Genomic DNA, 23,056 nt, shown 5'->3' with positions numbered 1-23,056 from the left:
ATGCATGTAGTTTTCACTCAAATAGCAATGCCATTTTGCTCAAGTTCCTATGTAAGCCTTGGAAAATCAGAGCTGAGTTTTTTGTACTAGAGCCAGGTGACCAACAGTAGCTCTGATTTCTGGTTATAATGTATGGAAAAGTATGTAAGAATACAAATGCAGTGTTTGACAGTCGTACTAAAAATACTTTTTATTAAAATAAAAAAGTTCATTTTTTTTTAATAGGAGATTAATGAAAACCTGAAACGTCTTCAGTCAGAAAAAGAAAACCTTCAGTCTAAACTGGATGCAGAGAGACATGTCTTGAGAGCCCAGATAAAAGACATGATGGAGAAACACGTGCTTGAAATGACAAAAGTGAGGGAGAAATACGATGCTGAACTCCATGAAATTCAAGAGAAACATGAAACTGAGCTGCAAGAAAAAGATCAGGCCCTGGTTCAGCTTAAGAAACAAGTGGCAGAATTAACTGTTAGTGGGCACACAAAAGATGTTAGAGATCTGGAGTCTACAACTAAAGAAAAGATGGAAGAATTGGAAGGTATCGTATTTAAACAGTTGTCACATATGAAGGGTTACTTTAGGCCATATCTTTATATATTGTATATCAATTTCATACCTGTTGCAAGTAGAACTTCATAAAATTCAATGGAAGAGTTATCACCACAGTAATTAAAAAGTATCTGTGCTCAAATACTATAATAATGAGGGTTATGGGAATATCAAGATGATGACATATCCTGTAAATTCCTCACCACGTTTCTTACTGTTAGTGTTTTTCTTCTTTGCATGCAGTTGTCTTCTATAAGTGTTACTTTCAGTTGCTAAAGAGATTAAATATAGATCTTGTAATGATAATCCTTCTGGGGTTTAAAATATTTATGTCTTGTTTCTTAGTACAACTGAAATTGAAAACAGAAGAGGCCACCAAATCTGAAGCTAAGTTTCTGAAAATGAAGGCTTGGTCCAAATCAAGAATCAAACAACTGGAGGATGAACTGAAAAATGTGTGTATAACATTGTTTGATGTTACAAGCCTGTTTTTAAAGCTACTATGCTCGGAGATCTGACTGAAAAAAGTAAAGTGTGGGGTAAATAGAGTATAAAAACACTGAATAAATTCTTTCAATATATAAAAATTGAATAGACATTAAATGTTGACACAGGAGGAAGTTCCAACAAAAAAAAGTACAACTTAGTGTTACTAGCATTCAGGAGTACAGTTGCTCCTAAATAGCTGGTGTATTGCACTTTCAAATAGTAGCAAAACACCTACTCCAAATCTTACTAAAATCAGAAAAAAGTGGCGTTTACTGTGTTATTAGTGTTTTGGTGCATTTGAAAAACTTACAGCTGCTTTTTCTTTTAGTTTTCATCGAAGAATAATGATGTATCTGCCTTAAACAATCGTGTGTCAGAATTAGAAGCTGAAAAGGAAGAGCTGCAGTCAAAACTTCAATCATTACATGAAATCAGAACTCAAAATGGTAAAAAAACAAACAAAAACCTACCCTGCTTGCAAAAAAACCAACCAAACAAAAAACCATCTCTCTTATTGCAGATGGTTCCAAATTAGAGACAAAGATAAATAGTCTTTCTGGTTTTAAATTTTCAGTGTATCTTTTTTTTTTTTAAAAAAAAAAAAAAAAAACAACATATTTGGAAGTATCTTCATGTAACTTTTAGCAATAGCATACAGTTCTTAAGTCAGAGGTACAAGTCATCTTTTCGTTCCCTAAATCTGCTTGTGTACTTGTGCATAACAGTTCAGTCCTTGTTCTGTTTAGGTTTGGTAGAATATATCTAAACTTTTCCAGCAAGTGGAAAAGGTATCTTCTTAAGATGAAAAATGAGAACAAGATATTTGGAAAAATCTATTAGAGTATATATACAATGAACTTCTGAGAGCAGTGAGAATTCTAAGAATTATCTCAAATATTTTTTTTCTTGTGTGAAGATTTGAGTTTTTTTTTTTTTTGCGTAAAACCTCAGATAGGCAATTACATTTAAAATAGAGTTCTATGAGAGATTTTTCTGTTTCACCTTGTAGTTTTTCTGACATCCTTTTTGTAAATGGAAAATGGTAGAATTTTCACTTCACTAGTCTAAATTGTTAGCATGTTAGGATTAAAACACTCATCGCTATTCAACAACCAAGAAGTCAGTTTTGTGGGTTGGTGGAGAACACAGACAAGTACAGGTCTTCTAACTGAAACGAATTATCTGAATTTTCATTTTGAATCTTGTAAATTTTTGTTGATCTTCTATCAGTTTTGTGTCCTAATGAACCTAATTCATTATACTTTTGTAGAAGAATTGCTGACTAAGCTGGAAGTCTATGAAGAGCAGCAAAGGAAGTTGCAAGCTGATCTTGACCAAGTTACAAAGAGGGCAGCTTCACAGGTTAACTTTAAAATTGATTTGTATGAGTTACTGATTAGCTCAAACAGTGCTTTAGAAAGTGTGTTAGCTGGGTCTTCTTGCTGAAAATTAATTTAGCAATATGTGAAATTGAGATGTCAGTAGCTGTTAAAATGGGTAACAAACTGACAGGTTAGATTTAATTAAAGATTGGTTTCTCCTTATTTTTTCACATACTCTAATTTATGTATTTCCAAACTGTCTACTGTCTACTTAGTTACATTTAACATGGGTTATCAAAGTGACTTTTTATTATTTTGTGTAAGCTCTGAAGAGCTTTTAGAAGAAAATAAAAGCTGAAATCTTAACAAACATACAGGGTGAGATGACAAAGTGAGAAGAACCATAAAGCTATACTAAAAGACTTCTAGGTGGATTAACAGTATACATTAATCTTAGTACATGTTAAATAATTTTATACAGACCTAGCAGCAGAGACAGTTTGAAAGGGGTTAATATGTGTTGCTAAAAGTATTTTTGAACTTTTGGGGAGAATTTGTTTTTGGTAAATTTATAAAATAGTTTTTATTTTGATGGGAAGGCAAAAACATTCTTTCTTATTCTACTCATGGATAAAATAGAGATTTGTTATCCTAAAGAAAAAAAAAAGATTATTGTTGTACTTTAAAACATTTCTAAGATGAAAATATGCAAGAAAAATAATTTAAAAAGCCATTTTTTGTTTAAAAATATTTTAGCTTGAAAGTGCAACCAGCAGTAGCATTTTTAATATTTTGCTAGGTGGTGAGGCTTGCTTTTTACACAGTCTATGATAATTATCTTTCTTTTCATATTTTTTATGTATGTTAAGTGGTAAATTACAGTGAATTGCTTTCTCTGTGAATGGTTTGCCAAATTAAAAAGTCATTTACGTTTGCAGTAGGATTTGGTAAATATATTTTCATGCCCAGTTTCTCTTGTTAGGCCAGTGAATCAGGTAGTGTGGATGAACTGCAGAGTCAGCTCTTGGAATGGCAAGAAAATGTACCAGAATCAGAGGAGTCCCGTGATCAAGTCAGAGAAGAGAAATCTGCTATGGCCTTGAGAATGGCTCAGATTGAGGAGGAGAGAGAAGGTAAGCTGTTCTACTCACGATTAAATTATCATATATATATATATATATATATATATATATATATATATATATATGATGCACACACACACGTCTCGCGTATGTCTGCTGCACTTCAGACTGAATTGAGAGTGTTCTACCATGACAAATTTCTGTAGTCATAAGATTTATAAGATTTAGCTAGTAAAATTGCTTAAATTTGCAATTTTTGCTTTTTCTTATTTCCTTGATTCTTTTTTTCATAAATTCATTTTTTTTATTGTTTTTATGAGTAGATGTACTTTTTCTGTTTGCCGTCTGAGTTGCTGCTCTGTAAGACTGCTTGAACTTGCTTCAGAAGGTTACTGTCCACACAAGAATGACCAGTGATTAAAATAAGTTCACCATTGAAATATTAAAGCTGCCTGCCATGAACAGGTAGTGAAGGTGTGGGGAACTGTAGCATTGGTTTGAATTTTATGATGTAGGGTGGTGCTCTAGTAAAATGTACCTGAGACAAATTTTCTCTTTAAATATCATTGATCAGAAACCTCTCAAAATATTTAGTAATCTGTTAGTAAGTGTCACTTGTGCAAATCAGTTGAATAACAGTAACTGGTAGTTTAGGGCTAGTTAAAAATGTTAAATTACCTACAGAAAATAACATTTCAAGTAATCTTAGGTTTTGTAATTTTCTAAATTAGTAATAAAACAGTTGATGAGAAAGTGAAGCAGCTTCTCTTAAAACTTATAAAAGTCTGGGTAAATTTCAGATAGTTTTTGCTGATTGCTTTCCAAGTCATTTAGTACTTCATTATAAATTTTGTCCTGTTAGTTAACTGTGTGAAGATTAATGGCACATTTTAATGTGCACAACCTGCGGTCCTAATTAATCCAGTTAGGTAATTTGAATCTTCTCTTTTTAATCTGCCATTGAATTATTTTTCATTTCCAAGATTAATTTGAAAGTTCAGTACATAAACATAGAAATGTTTTAAGGATCACGTCTCATCTTTTTGAGGGGTTTACCATGTAATGCTTTGGAACTGAAAGAGAATAATATTCCCTTCATTAAAACTATGTGTTACCTCATCTGTGGTTACTACAGATCCATGTGCAATATTAATAACAGTTGTAAAATTTCATCTGCGTCAGTCCGTGTTTAATTTTGCATTTTTCCCCTTGGGATAAGCATGACCTTTCTGTTTCTTTTTTTTTCCTGCCGTTACACCTGATGAGCTCTCAGCGTCCCTTCCCCCTCCACTCCTACCACCCTACACTGCGATTTGGTCAGCCAGTGAGAACATAGTTTCCCATCAGTTTTGTGCATGCAGGTTCCTGCAGCAGTGGCAACTTGTAATATACTGTTGCTGATTTCTTCTGTTGATGCTTCTTTTGAGGAAATTGCCAACAGTACCTTATAAGATTTGCCATTGGTGGTATGTGGTTTTTAGCAGTACATGTAACAAATGCTGTCTTTTAACTTGATTTTTTCCCCTCTTGCAAAGCCTATTTCTTCATTTATATTAACCAGATCTCTTTATTTTTTTTGTAGTAATAGCTGACTCCATATTTGCTCTGTAACCTTTTCTAGAGAAAAATTCCTTGGCTTGCTGCAATTGATTGTTACTAAGTAAGAATCAAATTAATTTAGACAATCTTAATAGTACTTGAAATTCAATAGTATTTTTAAAAAAACAATTATATTCCCTCCCGTAAGTTGCAAAACTTTATTCGCGTTAATATTAGTTATGGATATTTTAAGCAAACTAGAAACCCACTACTCATTCCATCATAGTCTATGGCAATTTGCCAAATAAAGCAATTGTCTGTTTTGGAATGAATGTGTGGAGAGCTACACAATCCTAGGGGATGACAGTGTTGGCTGATGTGTATAGATTCTGGCTTATTTCCTCTGCAAACCACTAATTATTGGGACATTTAATATGTGAATAGTAACACAAGGAAATGTAGGCACGTCATTAGTTAATTTGAATGCACTGTGTATCAGAAAAAGTGTGTTCTGGAAGGTTTTTCAGTTTTTATATTAGGTATAATGTTTTTACATTAGATATAATGTAAAATTAAATGAAATGCTCTCTAAACTGCTGGAAAACATTAGAAAACATATTTATTTACTAACGTTGTTAAAGCAATGCTGAATTTAACTGAAAGTGATTTAACACTTGCCTGAGGGTTCTAAATCATTCTAAAGCTCTGATTTCTATACTGTCATTTTTCATGTGACAATGGTAATTTCATTCTTTCTTTCATTATCAAAAGCCAAAATAGTCGGGTTCCTAAAGAACAGTGTATTATTCGTTCTGATTATGCTTAAAAACAGGATACCTCAATTTCAACTTCAAGAAATTTAAATCTGTTTTTTCAAAGAAGGGGTCATTCCTATCTGGAATAATACTTGCTCTTTGAATTGCTTCACTGGCTACAATGACACTTTTTGTAAACAAAGGTTTAAGGTGATCAGAATTTGGCATTTATTTTTATGGTTTTGAAGAAACATGTATAATGATTAAAAAAAATAAACAGAATCCATCCTTGAAGTTAAACAAAGGTTTGCAAAGTGAGTGCTGATAAAGTGGCAGTGAAAGAAACCAAAATGTAATTAAAACCAAAAGCAAAATCCAATTCAGCAGTTCTACTTAAAAGGGTCCTTAAAGTTTTCAACTTTTTTGCTTTAATCTTTTCTGACAGTTAAGTATGTCATTTTGAAATATTTCAGGAAGAACTTTGCTCCCATCTAATAGGTGTTACAGGAGTGTGCTTTAATGAAATTTGTGGTATAAGTCGTCCTTGTACAACTCAGATGAAAGCTGAGCATTCCCAGTAGGGCTGAATCTACTAATAGTTTCTGGGTTTTACTTCGCTGATGCATAGATAAAAGTTGTTTGAATTTTGCATGTTGTGAGGACAACTGGATTGATATGGCTAAATCAAAAGCCGAATTTGTGATTTTCTAATTTTCAATTAAAATATGGAGCCACCTTTACTTTCATTTCTTTTCACTGGCTGTTCTGCTTTGTGTGCTTTGCATGAAACACCTGTTTCCTAATCTGTCTCCACAAATGTGTTTTGTCATATCACAAAACAGATGGGAATGTACGTAAAATGAAAAAGCATTTCTAACAATGAACAGGATGCATACCTAAGTTTTCATATTCTGAGTTCACTCAATGTGTTTATTTACAAATGAATCTGTATTTGTCTTTAAAAGAATGATATTAATGTATGATAAAATGGTTTGATGCCAGTTGCAGTGTAACACGTGCTTGTGACTTCCTCAAATTATCTGGCTTTGTAGCTCATACTAAAATTAAAGTTGAAATGGATACATGTCATTTCCATAAAAATGAATGTCATTGTTCACATTACAAAAAAATACAGCTGTCTCAGCTGATGCCGTTATCATACACATTAGGTGTCTTTAACCTGGTGATTTGAAAGGCCATGTAATTTGGCATTTTAATTGGTTGGATTTTTTTTTTTTTGTATCAGCATAACCTCACCCTTTCCACTCTCCTGTATAAAGACTTCCTGAAGAAGTAAAGTTAGGCTTCAGTTTGCTTCTTCTTAGTGAGATACGCAGACTTTATTCTTGTGTTCTACATAGTAAAGTTGGAGGGAAATCACAAGGTGAATGCTATGGATTGCTTCTTTAATCTTGTTCCTGTCAGTCATTCATAGGGACTTCAGCTTGTCCCTGGTCTCTTTTCATGTAGTAGTGTCTGATATAAATGTAATTGCTTTCCTGTGGCACAAAACTGATTGAGGATGACTGGTTCTTTCCTGGCTGCTCTGATCCAGCCATAGTCTCAGGGCAACAGGAGCTGGAGGAGGAACTGACCACAGCTCAAGGAATGGGCAGGCTGGAGCAGGCAAGAAGAAAAAGCAATCAGACCAGCAGGAAGGTTCAGGTGGGTTAAAATCTTTGAGTCTATTTTTACCTGTATATTAATAAAAATATGGAAAGTACTATTACTTATATGATGCTTTACGCTTGTATACATTAAGGACTTATGAACTTAGAATAGTTACGTAACTGAAGACTAGACAGATCTGGTGGTAAATTAAATGATTGTGTACATAGCCAGAAGATGAGGAGCAGTTCTAATGGCATCACACCTCTCTGTTCCTTGAGTCTACTTAATTTTACATTGAAAAATAAGGAGCATCTCTCCGGAGTAATTCATGTGCTTGAACCTAGGCATATGCTTAATATGTTGAGGCCATCTTTGTGTTAGATACGACCTTTAAGAATTTCTTTGTCAGTGGAGCTTTATTGAATGGTTTGTGTGTCAGTTCATTCAGGCATACTTTTAGGTAGCTGGTGCTGTTTCTTGCAAGAACGAAATCTTTATCTTTTCTAAGAGGAATTAGGATGCCATTGTTGGAATAACATGCCATTGGAAGTATAATTTTATGTTTAGTTAATTTTAATAATTTACCATGAGTTTCAGAGGACCCTATTAACTGTAGAAAACAGGGGACCAATTAAGGTATCCAAACATAATTATCTGTTGGCCTTTCAGATGCCTGAGGGTGTCTTCAGAGGCCTGGCAGATACTGTCCAAAACCTGTGGGAGACTCCCTGGAAATAGTGATTAGAAGCTGGACAGGTGTCCGTGGTAATCACATACACTTAGATTTATGCACCTGAATCACTTGCAGGGTTTTAGGACTTTTAACTGAAACTTCACTTCTTATAACACTGTATATACATGTATTACCCTTGCTACTTTACTTCTTTTAATTAAACTTCACTTTTATGTTTTGTGCATAGGAAGAGTACAACTTTGACAGAAAACAGTGCTTTCAAGAAGCGTTGAATGTCACCTTGGATAGCACTGATTCAGCTGAAGGAGAAAATATGGGAGGTTGGTGGCCAGAGTACACTTCACCTAATGCAGGTGTGATAGAGACTAGACAGTTTATTAAAGCATGCACAGCATCTGTATTTTGTGTCTATTTTTGTTTTCAAATTCAACTAACAACCCATTTGTGGTGTATTCTAATCTTTGTTGAATTTTTTTGGCTTTCATTTTCTTCTGTTTCATTTTAAAGCATGTGCGTGCTGGATGAACTGCCTAGTTTTGGTTCAGAAGTAGAATATGAATATGATTAAACGCTGGAATTTGTTGAGCCTTGGTGCCCATGAAATATCCTATGTGGCAAGACTGTGTATTTTTAAGTTAAGAGTCTTGTTCCTGTGAATGTGTTTCCAACCTATATGTTAATGTGTGCAAAGCAGAATTGTATTCCACTGCTGTGTGCTTTTGCTTTAAAAATCAAATGGCTATTTTTTAGTGTAGGCGTTCTTATATCTGTTGTAAAAGCTGCAAGTACATGTTATTGATAAAATGGAATAGACTTACTTGCAAATTTTGATACAGACCAATTTACTTGTTTATTAATATTGCTTAAGCTCTGATCCTGCAAGTACATTAACTGATGATTAAAGTAACATCAGTCACATTATTAATTGAGCCACAATACTGATGAGAATATTTCTGCCAGGTTCTCTATGAGTTCTGAGCTATGCAACTTGATTTTATTTTTTGAATAGTTAAGAGTACTTTTGTCATTTAGTTTTCAGATGTGCAAGGCCTCAGGCATTTCCACTGGAAATGGTTGAGATCTGATTGTGCCCAACAGTGGTGAGAATTCTGAATATGAGGGTGAAAAACATTTCTAGACTTCAGGAATTTTTTGTTGACCTTTCTTGAAATTATTTTTCCTCTTTGACTTAAGTAGGTTTACGGAGTGTAGTTGAAGAGTTGGAACTGGAAAGAAATCAACTACAGGAACAAATTCTGTTTCTAGAAGAGCGTTGTCAGAATTTGGAAGATAGATTGCAGCTTCAAGGTAGAATGGAGGCTCTTCAGGTAAGCTTTTATATTTGTGTAAAAACTGTTGTTGCTAGGGGAATCATTTAGTTCTGTTTATGTTATAATCATAGCCTGCAATAAGACAAAAACGTCCATTTGCAGCTAGCAAAAATATGTAAAACGTATTTTTTAGCTTATATTTATGTTGACATAGTGTCCCTACATGCTATATTATGCTCTGAAGTTTAAGCCTGTTACTTCTATTCAGCAAAAGTAGAAGTCACCACAAAAAGAAACTTGTTTGGAAGAAAGCTTTGTTTTTTGTTGTAGAAACATAGTAAAAGGCGTTATTATTTTCATCGTTCTCTGTAGGGAGCCTGCGTCAGAAGGTCAAGAATTAAATTTTGTTACTACTGGCATAAATCTCTCTCTTCTTAAATCCCTCAGGCTTCATATAAGTCACAGATTATATCTCACATATATAATTATATATATAGTATTTATAATAAATATAAAACATTTTTAACTATTTATATTATAAAAATAATGAATGAAGGCCCACAAAGGAACAGTAACAAATACTTTTATCAGATATTTATTTTTTAATATTGCCTGGTAAGTTACTATGCTTGATACTTTCTAAACCTGGTATCACAAAATGAGACAAATGATCTCTTACTAAAACTCAGGCTTGGTGCATTACTTATACTTCTTTAAGTTGCATTTATATATGTAGAAGAGTTTAGTATTTTAAGATGCAAGACAATCTTATATTAATTCATACACGGGAATATTGTAACAAAACCTTTCAATACAGGTAACGTTTGGTGTAGAGGAAGAAGGGCAGCTATTGAGGGCGGTACAGGTGTGTTCTGCCTCCTTCAGAATGCTAGCTTATTTTCATTAGAGGTGACAAGTTTGCCACGTTTGTCCTATTTGCTGTTGGTTCTGGATATGTGTTCTACTTTTGGTTTTTGGTTGCTTTTAGATTTTTTTTGTGGTCTTGTTTTTGAATTGGTGCAGTGTATCTGTCTAGAATAGGAGATTTATACCGTTTTAAAGAAAAAAAAAACAACTGTGTGAATGAAGCTTGCTTTCTTTTCTTCACAATTCCTTGTATGCTAATCTGTATCTTGCAGATTTTTTGCATTCCTTCAGCCTGAAAAAATATGCCAAAAAATTGGAAGTTTAGTATTCTTCTCAAACCAATGAGGAAAGTATTTTTTTCAGAGCAGTAGCTTCCCCTGTTAAGATAAGTAAGCTGCCTTAACACAGTGTGTGTGTGTGTGTGTGTGTGTTTTGCTTTGGGTATGGAGCAATGATCCTTGAGTTCATGCATCACTGAAGGAGGTATTTCTGGAAGGTGGGTTGCATCTACCTGAACTTGTGTCATTGGTGTTGTATTTTGCACTGATATATACTCATGTGCTAACCGTCTCTCTTACTGTGTAGGATGTAAATCTCCTAATGAGTCAGATTTTCAGGAATCTAGTTCTCTTGCACTATTCTGGATGTTTGTGCACAATAATCCTCTTGATCATTGTTTTGTTGCAGAATGAAAATGAACGTTTGCAAACTCAACTCACCCAATTACGCAACCAACAAATTCGAGATGCTGAAAAGCATCAAATGCTGATCTCTGGCTTGAATGAGCAGCTAAAAGGGTAAAATAAAAATTCTTTATAGCTCCATACAGGATTAGCTTTCTTTGCTGTAAGATTAAGCTTTTAACAGGCAAGAATTATATTCTGTTAAAACGTGAAATTGAGTTACTTAATTCTTGCTTCTCTTTGCAGTCATGATGTTTTTGGACTTGGTAGTTTAAATGGAAAGTGTAGAAATCGTTATTATTTTAGGAACATAGTTTTTGGGGGTTAATAAACCTTTAGAAAGCTTAAAGCAAACTTTGTTTTCAAAATGGAATTTGATTATCAAAGGTCTGTGTATGTATTTTCTTGTTAGATTAAGTGACAGAAATAGCTTCCTTGAAACTTCACTTGGAGAAAAAGAACAAAAGCTGCTAAACATGACAGAAAAACTAGAACAAATTGAAGCTTTGACAAAACTGCTTCAAGAAAAGGATCTGCTGAACAAAGAGCTTGGTGAAAAGTTAGTGCATACTGAACAAAAGGTAAGTTAAAGTTATTAAATACTATTTAATTTAGTAGAACTGGTGAGCGTTAGTCATAACTTTCTATTTGCATCCCAGAAGCAATATTGCTGTTTTCCTACCCAAAGGCTTCGGTTGTCTTGTTTCAGTTTCGTTCACATCATGTAATTACTTTGTGTAAAGCTGGGTATAAGGATTTCTTAGATCCAGCCCAGGGCTTGACATGAAAGTGTTGGTGTTTTATTGGGGTCATATGTTGTCTGTGTTAGTTTCAATGTATACAGTCCACTTAGGCTTAGTAGTGTAACTCTAGTGTCATGTTATTAGCACAATTCTATATGCTTCTATGATGTTGATTTCTATTTTTAATACTAAGCTGAATGAAGTCTTAAAGAAATGCAGCATGTATGAAGTGGAGAACACTGAGCAGAAAACAACCATCAGTGATCTAACTGAAAAAGTTGCTACACTGAAGGAAAAGGTAACTCATTAAAATGATGAAAAGAAATTTTCCGTTAATTTGACATTGTCCATTTAGATGTCAGCAAAAAAAAAAAAGCACTAGTTGCTTCAAATTTCATACACTGACCTTTCTGTATGCTTAAACAATCTAAAATATAACATCATGATCTTGTGACTGTACAGTTGGATAGGTAATTAGATTAAGGGTCAAGTGTGAGAGATGGATTAGTTTAAGCAGTAGGTCTGCATATGGAGTGTGTCTTCCATTTGCCTTCGAACGTATGTTTGAAGTATTCTTGTAATGTTCTTTTCTTAATATTTAGACTTTGAAACAAGATGGCATGGTGGAATCGATGCAGCTAGATCTGGACCAGACAAATGAAGAGCTTGACAAACTGAATACAAGCCATTTAGAGGAAAGATCTCAACTTATTCAAGATCTCCAGAAACGCGAAAGAGAAATTGATAATCTTAAAGAAGCACTGGCAGAAAAAGAGAGGGAAATATCTGCCTTATCTTTGAATGTGACAGAATATTCTGAACAGGTTGTTATCCTGAAGCATGAAGTGCAATGCAAAGATGAAGAAATAAGAGGGATGGAAGAAGCTTTATCAAAGGCCGAAAGGGAAACTCATTTACTGAAAGAAGTACAAACAGCTGGTGTCAGAGATGCAAGTGTGAAGATATCTGTCCTTTCTGAGCAAAGTAATACAATGAGACTAGAGCTAGAACGAGTTAGAGTTGAGAATGAAGCTAAAACCAAAGAAAATGAGGAATTAATAAGACAAATCAGTGAGAACAGCATTACAATTAAGGATCTTCGTTCAGAGATCAAGGCCAGCCATGTTGCATACCGTAACAATCTTATGGAGTGTGAGTCACAAATCACTTTACTGAAAGAACAAATTAGCAAATCATCTGAAAAGCTACAAGAAACTGAGAATAAACAAAGAAAAGAAACTGAATATTTGAAATCTCAGATTGAGGAAAGCAACACACTAAAAGAAAAATGGAACAGTTTGCTTAAAGAGAAAGAGAGTAAAGAACAGACACTTGAAAATGAGTTAAAATCAATTAAAGATTTATACAACAAACTAGTTTTGGAAGATGCTAAAAAAGATGAAGAGTTAGCTCAGTTGTGTCGGAAGCTTACAGAACATACTGAACATCAGGAAACAATTAAAAAAGAATTACAAGAGAAACAAGAGATCATTATTTCATTAGATAAGAAGCTTGGGTTTTTGGAGCAACAAAATGAAGAGACTAAACTTAAATTAACTGGAGATCTGAAAGCCAAAGAGACATGTTGCAAAGAGCTTAATAACCAATTAAGTGAAATACATAAACAAATTAACAAGATGGAAATAGAGACACAGGAGAAAGCTTCAGCTTATAAGCAATTGCAGGCAGATCTTGAGGGGAAAGAAGAAGAACTGGCAGAGAAAATAAAAGCAAATGAACAACTGAAAAAAAGTATAGATATAGTGGAAAAAGAGAAGCAACAGTTAATCAGTGAAAATGAGAATTTGTCCAAACTTCTGGATGTAAAAGAGTGTGAATTGTTAAAGAAAATCCAGGCTGTGGCAGAAATAGAGAACAAATTATCTGTTAGCACTGCCGAGTACCAAAAAACTCTTTCAGTACTAAATTGTGATAAAAACACTCTGGCAAAAGAGATTGAACAACTTTCAATACTTGCAGAGCAAAAAGAAAATTCAGTTGCAGAACAGCTGCAGAAGAAAACAAAGGAATGTAATGTGTTAGCTGATCAATTGTTTGAAAGCAAGGAACAGGCACAACAGTTGCATGAACAAATGCAATCACTTCTCATTCAACTGAAGAATGCCAAAGACAATGAGATAAAGAAAGAAGAAATGATAAATAGTAAGTTATCTGAATGCGGCACCCTAATCCAAGAGCTCAACCATAGTAAGGAAAAGAATTTATTACTGCAGGAACAAGTTCAAAGCTTAACTTTGGATTTTGAAGCTAAGAGCAGGTGTCTAGAAGAAAAAATCATTCAAAATGATTCATTACGTAAGGAAATGGAAGACAGTAAATTTTATGTTGTGGAGTTGCAGGATGAGATTAAAAATCTTAAGGAAGAAAAAACAAAGTTATCTCAGTGGGTAGAGGAAAGAAACCTGACTGTAAAAAGTCAGGGTTCAGAACTTGAGACGCTTCATAAGCAAGTTTCAGAAAAAATTGAAGAAAGCAGAGTGTTAAATAATCAGCTACAACTATTAAGCAAAGAAGTGGCAGTGCTTAAGAATGAAAAGGAGGACCTTTCAAACTTACTGAGTGAGAAGTCACGTGAATTTGAAGTTCTTCGGTCACAGTTGGTGCAGCAGCAGTCTGAAGTTACTTCAGCAAGGCAACAAGCACACACAGCAGCTCTAGAAAATGAAAAATTGAAAGTAGACATTGAAACAGTAAATGCTACGGTAATGAAAAAGTCAGATGAAGTAGCTGCTTTAACTTCACACTTGTCCCAACAAAGTCATAATATTTTGGCTCTGAAGGACGAAATTGATGGCCTAGTGATTGAGAAAGAAAACTTAAGAACTGTCTTAGAAGAAAAAGAAACTCTAATTTCTGAAAAGGATGTTTTGATACAGCAAATGAAAGATAGTAAAATGGCCGGAGAAGGGCAATATTTGAAAATTGTTTCAGATCTGCAAAACCAAATACAAACCCTAGGTTTTGAAACCAGTCAGCTTAGACAAGCAATGCAGGAAAAAGAAAACGAATGTAAGAGACAAACCCAAGAATTAAAGTTATTAAAAGATAAATCTGAAGAGTCTGATGTACTTAGGGTTCAACTGTCTGAGAATATGGAGGTTATTTCTGACCTTCAATATCAGCTTAGAAACGTGACAGAAAAAACAGCACAGTTAAATGATTCAATTACACAGAAGGATGAATCTTTAAAACAAAAGTCAGATGAGTATGTCAGTTTAAAAGCACATCTTTCTGATGCACAGGAATCATCTGTTTTGCAGCAGAAGCAGTTAGAGCTTTTAACCTCAGAAGCAGAACAATTAAAAGCACTTGTTTCAGAAAAAGATTCAACTGTCAATAGTATGTCATTGTTTAGTGAGAGTTTAAAGATGCAAATTCAAGAAAAAGAGAATGAATGTGAGGTATTAAAGAAACAGGTGGTGGAGCTGGAGGATGTGAAATTGAATTTACAAAAAGAATTACAACATCAGAAGAATGTAATAATTGAGATGGACCGGTCATTGTCAGAAAAGGAATTGTCTCTTGTAGAAAATAAAAGTCTCCTCAAAACTCTGAAGGAGAAAGCAAAGACAGATGAAGAGAATATAAATTTAATTTCTCAACTCCAAAGTCAGGTACACAACCTAACACAAGAACTACAAAAATCTAAAGAACTAGTCCACGAGAAAGAGGATGCTTTGTTTTCTCTTCAGCAAAAAATTAAAGCACAGTATGAACTCAAAACTGAGTTTAGTGCAGCTCTTAATAAAAAAGAAGAAGTTATTGCTGGACTGCTTAATTCTGTGAAGGAGAAAGATACAAGTATACAGTTGGCAGATAGCAACATTAATATTCTTTCTAGTGAGATTGCGGTTCTCAGAGAAGAATTAGAGAAAAGTGATGCAGCCATGAAAAATCTTACTAAGGAATTTCGGGAAAAGAATGAAGACTTTAATATTAATCAGAAAAAAATCGATTCTTTGACAGCTGAGCTTGAGACTGTAAAAAATGAATACCAAAAAGCACTAGACCAAGTAAGTACATGGAAACAAGATTTACAGCAAAAAGAATTGACTGTGGAGTCCCTGTGTGTGACGTGCACTGAACAGGCAGATAACATAGCATGTTTAAAGTTAGAGCTGATGAATGTAAATTCCAAATCATCTCAAGACAGCCACGACAATGCGCTCTTAATAGGTAATCTGCAAAGCCAGGTAGAATCTTTACAGAAAGAAAAAAACGTGTTACAAGAAGATGCTGATAAACTGATGGCTGAAAACACACAGCTTACTGCATCTCAAAATCATTTGCAAAAGAAATTGAAAGAGCTCCAAGAAATTAACGAAAAACTAGAAACCAGTGAGAATTATTCAAGAATGCAGATAGATGCTGTCAAACTGCAGATGAAGACTGAAAAAGAGAAGTTACAGATGCAGGTTAGTGCGAAGGGTGAAGAACTTTCCAAGTTAGAACTTAAATTTAAAACTCTAGAACAAAGTCTACATGAGTCAGAAAACAAATGGGTGACAGAACTTGATAGGGCAACTTTACAAAATAAAAATCTTACTGAGCAATTGAGCAGTTTAGAAAGTGAAATGAAATCAAAGGATAACAAAATCCAGTCTTTACAGCAAGAGCTGGATCTTTCTAAAGAGGAATTAACTCAAACCCTATCTCCATTACTTAATAGTAGGCTTTTGTATAAAGAAGAGAATGCACAGACTTCAGATTCCCAACTGCAGCTACCTGATAGTAAAATTCAGTTGGAAAAATTCTCCACTCTGATAACTACTATTTTGAGCAAAGAAGCAGAAGGAGAACAATTGCAACTGATTCTTTTAGAAAAACAGAAGGAAATAGATATCATAAAAGATGAATTAAAAAGCATGCGGTTACTTGAGAAAGAGAAGGAGTTGCTGCAGAGTGATATTGAAAAGATGAAGGGCACCTATGAATCTGAAATTGAATGCCTATCACAAGAAATGGTCACCGTCAAGGAAACATTATGTAAGCAACAGTCTCTTTTGCAAGAAAGAGAAGAATCATTTGCAGAAATGAATAAGCAGGTTGAATTTCTTCAGGACAAAATAAATAAATCAGAAGAAATAGTAAGAACCAGTCAAGAAAAATTGCATGTTGAAGGTAAAAAAGTAGCAAGTTTTCTTGAAGAAATGGGAAAAAAAGATCAGCTCATAGAAAACTTAACTTCACAGGTAAATCAGCAAAAGAATTTAATTTCTGGTCTAAGCCAGCAGCTGAAAGAAAAGGACTGCTCTGTTGCCCAGGTCATGGAATCATTGTCAAATGAAATGCTGAATTTTTCAGAAGAGAGGAATACGTTAAATAGCAAGCTGCAGGATCTGGAAGCTGTTCATAATAGTTCTGTAGAAGAACTAAATAGAGTACTGCAGGAACTTGGGGACTGTAAGAGAGAACTGGAATGTAGTCAGGTTATGTTAAGCAATAGAGAAGCTGTTGTTAAAGATTTAATGAAAGAAAAAGGTGAGATGCAGTTTAATCTTGAGAAACTTGGCAAGGAAAAAGAGAATCTGAAAAAGAAACTTCAAGCAGCACTGATAATAAGAAGAGATCTAATGCAAAAAGTTGGAAAACTAGAAAAGAGTGGACAGGAAGAAGTAGAAAAAGAGCAAAAAAAATCAGAGGAGTTGTTGAAGAAAGTTAACGAGTTAACAGACAAGCTGAAACTAGTTGAAGTACAAAATAATGATTTTGAGTCTTATCTTGGAACTTTGAAGCAAGAACTTTTAGAAAAAGATGCCAAAATAAGTGATTTAAATGAAATGTTGTCTGTGAAGGCCTCTCATTTAGAGCAACTTGAGACCAGTATTGCAGGACTAACTGATGTTATTGCTGAAAAACAAAATATATGTGAACAGAACCTAAAATCTTTAGAAGAAAAGGACTGCGTGCTTGCTCACATACAATCTGTGCTTGATGAAAAAGTAAGTGCATATGAAGAGGAACGTTCTCAGCTCTTTATAGCTCTTGAAAAGGTGAAGTCTGAAGTTAAGAGGGAAGAATTATTGAAAAATTACAGTTCTGAAGAGACCAATTTAAGTGCTGGGGACCATAAGAAAAGTTTGGACTCCAACAGTGAAATTAATATTATGAATCAATTTAAAAAGGAAAAAGAAACCTTACAGGGGGAGCTTTTGGGAAAATGTGAAGAAACTGATGTGAAGAATTTGGAATCAGACAAATCAACAAGCAAGGTTCAGACTGCATTCTTGAAAGAGTCAGAAAACCTAGTAACTTCAGTAACAAGGAAAGAGACTGAATTAGAAGAACTAAGAAGTAATTATGCAAAGCTTCAGGAGGAAACAGAAATGCTAAAGGAAGAGTTGAGAAAAATATTAGTTGAATTCGGTGGGGAAAGAGAAGAAACTCTTAAAGTTGACTTGAATTCTGTGAGACATCAGGAACAGTACCAGGAGCAATGTAAGGACAGTTTGTTGGAGGACATAAAGCAGCTAAAGAAAAAGCTGAAAGCGTACGTGGCTGAAGTTGTACACATTAAGGCAATGCTTAAACATGTCAATAATGAGAAAGAAACACTTATTAAAAAAAATGAAGAGGATTACAAGATGAGCCAGGAGAAACTGCAGAGATTGAGAATGAAAGCTAAGAAGGAGGTTGCAGAAAAGAATGAGGAGATAGAAGCATTGCATTCTTCACTTAAGGATTTCAGAGAGAAACTTGATCTGGAAAAGGAATTATTAAAAGAAGCTATAAAGGAGGGCCAAGAAGAAGCCCACAGTTATAAAGTGGCATTGGAAGAAATGAAGAGTGAAAAAGAGGAGCTTCTCAGTTGTTTAGAGAAGTCCAATTTGGAGCTAATTAATATGAAAAGTGAGGTAAACCATTTCAGTGAAGAAAACAAAAAGCTTATGAGAGAGCTATGCATACTACATGAGAAGGCTGAGATAAGTAGTCCTGTGGTGTCATGCAAAGAGTTTAAGGAAGAAAATGATACTGAAAAGGAACTGAGAGAGTTCTGTTTAGAAAGTAATTCGCTTCAAGGAAAATTGCAAAGTAAAAGCACTTGTTTTCAACTATCAGAGACTGATTACTCTGGGAAAACTAAACTGAAAGAAACAATGGAATATCAAATCCAGAAAGAAATGCAAATAGTTCAAGAGGCACTGGTAAAAACTGTAAATGTAAATTATTCTAAACCAGAAGAGCAAAGAACTACAGCAGAGGAGAAGCCCAGAGAAGACCGCCTTCAGAGAAAATTACAAGCAGCTTTAATATCACGGAAAGAGGCCCTGAGAGAAAATAAATGTCTAAAAGACCAGATTGATAAGCTGATATTAGAAAGGGAGGAACTGGTGAACAAGACAGGTACGCTTGAACAATTGTTGTTAGAGCTTGGTAGAGAAAAGCAAAGTTCAAATACTATTTCTCCAGTATCTGAAGAGGAGAGCCTTGTTTCTGAAAATGCTAGACTCTTGACTGAAAATGAAAACCTCACTGCTGCATGTGAAAGTCTTAAATCTACCATGGAGACTATAGTTCAGGAAAAAGAGGCCTTCTCTTTCCAGCTAAATACCTTAAAAGATTCTCAGACAGTTGAATTAACAGGATGGAAGGCTAAGCATAGTGAATTAAAGCAAGAGTATGAATCGCTTCTTCAGGCTTATGAGAATATCAGTAGTAAAATAGCAGATATGAGGCAAGTTATTGATGCCACTAGAAAAGAGAAGCAAGAGGCTATTCAAAGACTCAAGGAAGGAGAATCTGAGAAGGAGGCTCTTGAGAAGCGTTTTCAAAAGCTCATTGATGAAAATAAAGTTATTAAGGATCAACTGAAACAACTGAGCGAATCCAAGAAATTGGAAGTTGATGAATTACAAAGTAAAGCAAAAAGGCAGATACGTGAGCAAGAGGCAAGGATGGAAGAACACAAGGATCGTCTTCAGGAGCTCACTCAGCAGAATCATCAGCTAACAGAGGAAAACGAGCAGCTGAAGCAAACTTCTGAAAGTTTAAAGCAGACTTTAGAGAAAATTCAGAGTGAAAATGACATTCTTCATAATAACATCATTGTAACTAAAGCAGCTTTGGGAGACCTTCAAGTTCAAATGGAAACATACCAAAATGATATGCAATCTAAAATGACTGATGCATTGTATGAGAATGAATCATTGTTAAAGGACATTAACATGTTGAAGGATAAACTCTCTGAAAAAGAACAAGATGTGCTTGTCCTAGAACAAGAAAGAAAATTAATTTCAGAAAAAGTGAAAGAAACTGAAAAATCTTTGGACTATAAAAATCATTGTATCACAAAGCTGGACAGGGAATGTAAAAGTCTTAACCAAGAAATTGTTAGTCTAAATGAAAAAGTTAAGATTTTAGAGGATGATAAGTGTCTGTTACAAGAGGAATTAGAAAATGTACAAGAAAGTTCTTACAAAGTAAAGAATGAGAGAGAATGTCTTGAAACAGAATTGCTTAATCACATTAAAAAAATTGATCATCTTACTGATAGAGTGAAATCAGTACAGATGCAGAATAACTTGCTGTTACAGCAACTGGAAGACTTAAAGGCAGAAAAATGTAACGTGATTAGAGAAAAAGAAGAACAGCAGTTACACCTCGTAAAAGTGTTTGAGGAAAAGGTGAAATGTGCCCAGAGAGATAACAGTGGAAGTAAAAACAAAACAAAAGAATTACAAGAACTCTTAAAGGAGAAACAGCAAGAGATCAACCATTTGCAAAAGGATTCTATAAAACTCCAGGAGCTGATCCTGGATTTGGAAAGATCTGTGAAACTGTCACAGTCAAAAAGTGAGAAGTTTGAAAAGGACTTAAGTAATATGTCAGAAAAGCTTGCCAAATCAAATGAAGAAATAAACCATCTCAATGAAAAGCTTTCTTCACAGGTGAGCTTGTTGGATCAGTCAAAGAATGAAGTGGACAGGCTTACAGCCGAGAATCTAAATTGGAGAAAAGAACTTAAGAAGAAAGAAGATGAACTACAAATCCAGAAGAGAGAACATGTGACAGAATTGGAACTTAATCTTCAACAATCAAAATCGGTTCACAAAAGAGAGTTTTTGAACCTAGAGGAAAGACATAGTGCCCTTCAGAGAGAAAAAGATAGGGCAGTTAGTGAGATTCATGGATTGCAAGAGGAAGTTAACTTTAAGGATTCTCAAAACAAGAAACTTCAGGCAGATTTGAATGCAGCTTTGGCACGATTAGCTGCTTTTGCAAAGTGTATGTCCTCTCTTCAAAATGACCGGGATAGGGTAATGACTGAAATGAAGACCTGGGAAATGCAGTTCAAAGAGGCCATCCAAAGTAAAGAGAAACAGATAGAAGACAGTAATAAAAGGATAATGTCTTTACAAGATGAACTGAAAGACAAAATGACTCAGATTCAAGAACTGAATATCAAATATTCTGTGGTAGAGGAAACAAAGGATGAACTGTACTTGAGGCAAAAATCTGCTGATACACAACGGCATGAAGAGCTCTGCAGAATAAAAGAAGAGAATACCTCTTTTTTTAACAGGCAGCAAGAATTGGAAAGTGCTCTTCAGTCAAAAGAAGAAGCTTTGCAAGCACTCCTTAAAGAAAATAATTCTCTTAATCATCTCATAGAGAACAGTAAAAGTGCAGGAAGAGAGATAAAAGCACTGGAAAGTAATTTTACAAGACAAGAACAAGAATTGCAACAGCTTCTAGCTGAAAAGGAAAAAATTAATGCTGAATTGGAAAAGCAGATTACCATTTCTGAGCAAATGAAAATCATGCTAAATAATAAAGATAAAGAAATTTCCTTACTCATTTCTTCAAAAGGTGATGAAATTTCTGACTATCTGATTCAGGTACAGACTCAACATAGAGAACAGATCAAAGAATATGAACTTCAGTTAAGGTCTCTGCAGAGAGGGAGACAACAATCTGAGGAGTCCTGTCAGAGGATGGAAAATGAACTAAGAAATCTCCAGATGAAAGCAGATAAAGCAGATCAAGATAAGGCTGCAATTGTCAGTGAAATAGATGCTTTTAAAAGATCAATGTCATCTCTTCAGAATGATCGGGATGATCTTTTTTCTAAATACAAAGAGTTGGAACATCTTCACCAAAATGTCTTAAATGAGCGGGACAGTCTTATAGTTGGCAATGCAAGTGAAAATAATGCTTTGAAACAAGAATTAAGGATACTTCTCAATCAGATAGATGATCTTCATTCTGAAAATGCAATGTTAAGTGCACAGCTAATTAAGTATAGGGAAGATCTTAACCAAGTTTTATCTCTGAAAGATCATCAACTGAAAGACTTACTTAAACAGAAATTGGATTTTATTAAACGCCTTGAAAAAGAAAAATATGATCTTCAAAAGCAAATAAAAGACATGCAACAGTCCAATCAACTGCAAATAGACACTGCTGTATCTTTGGAACATGAAAATAAAAAATTAGTGTCTAAAGTAAATGATTTAGAATCTTTAATTGCATCATTAAACAAGGAGAAACTTGTTTCTGAATCTGGAGAGAAATTGTTAACTAGTGGTAGTATTCAGAAAAAAGAATGTGTATCTGATGGACTATATGGAGCAAAACTTCAGAAGAGGATTCAAGAAGTCCAGAAATCAGTAGGTAGAAATGCAGATGGGGAATACAATAAGACTCTTTTGACACCTGAGCATGGAGATGAACCTGATGCTTTTACAGAGATGATACTAGAAATTCAATCTCAGAATAGAGATCTGAGATCCCAAAATGAGGCCTTTGGGAAAGCAATGACTGCTCTGCAAAATGACAGAGACAGGATAATAGAAGACTTAAAGATACTTCAGAGCAAGTACACATCAGAACTGAAGTCCGAAAAAAAGAAAGGAGATGAACTTGAAGCTGAATTGGATTCCTTTAAATCAAATCTTGTCAGTATGCTCAAAGAAAATGATCTTCTGAATAAGGTGCATTTTGATGCTGCAAATAAGGTTACGCTTGAGCAGATTGCTGATGAAATTGAAAATCTCTGTAGGACATTAGTCACCCATGAGTTGGAGATTGGCAGACTCTCATCTGAGTGTGGGAATTATGTTCACCAGATTGAAGCATTTTCCAAGGCTATGGCCAGTCTTCAGGATGACCGAGACAAATTGCTGCAGGAACTCAGCAAACAGAAGGTAGTTTCTGAAACTAAACAGGGAACAGCTTCATTTCCCATTGCTTGCAACAGCATCAGTGAGATAAATTCTTTTAAAAGTAATTTGGTTAGGCCTCAGATCAATTGGGAAAGATTGGTAAGTTTTAAATAGCTACATCAATGTGTATTTTTTTAATGCAGAGAATACTTAGAGACATTATGGATTCTGAAGTTTAATGTCAAGATTTATGCAAGCGCCAAGAAAACATTGTATGACTAGAGAAGGCATGCTCACAATTTTGATAGTTTAGGTAGTTATC

General features: G+C 34.5%; 1 protein-coding gene across 7 annotated transcripts in view; it reads left to right on the top strand.

Annotated features, from left to right (window-relative positions):
* The window catches only part of LOC121071589 (golgin subfamily B member 1-like), a 45,699-nt gene that overhangs the window by 12,080 nt on the left and 10,563 nt on the right, over positions 1-23,056 (top strand). For 2 of the 7 annotated variants that reach the window (XM_040559957.1, XM_040559963.1), the window contains exons 10-21: positions 226-541; positions 898-1,007; positions 1,370-1,487; positions 2,312-2,403; positions 3,346-3,497; positions 7,251-7,404; positions 8,271-8,397; positions 9,239-9,372; positions 10,870-10,979; positions 11,278-11,446; positions 11,802-11,906; positions 12,211-22,776. In XM_040559957.1, coding sequence (XP_040415891.1) covers positions 226-541; positions 898-1,007; positions 1,370-1,487; positions 2,312-2,403; positions 3,346-3,497; positions 7,251-7,404; positions 8,271-8,397; positions 9,239-9,372; positions 10,870-10,979; positions 11,278-11,446; positions 11,802-11,906; positions 12,211-22,776 — 12,153 coding nt within the window. The remainder of the gene's footprint in view (positions 1-225; positions 542-897; positions 1,008-1,369; positions 1,488-2,311; positions 2,404-3,345; positions 3,498-7,250; positions 7,405-8,270; positions 8,398-9,238; positions 9,373-10,869; positions 10,980-11,277; positions 11,447-11,801; positions 11,907-12,210; positions 22,777-23,056) is intronic. The other 5 variants (XM_040559958.1, XM_040559962.1, XM_040559961.1 and 2 more) reach the window with 5 other exon arrangements.

The sequence above is a fragment of the Cygnus olor genome, chromosome 5 (genome assembly GCF_009769625.2).
Source record: "Cygnus olor isolate bCygOlo1 chromosome 5, bCygOlo1.pri.v2, whole genome shotgun sequence".
Classification (NCBI taxonomy): domain Eukaryota; kingdom Metazoa; phylum Chordata; class Aves; order Anseriformes; family Anatidae; genus Cygnus; species Cygnus olor.
The sequence above is the reverse complement of the archived record's forward strand: the minus strand, read 5'-3'. Positions and strand labels throughout refer to the sequence as shown.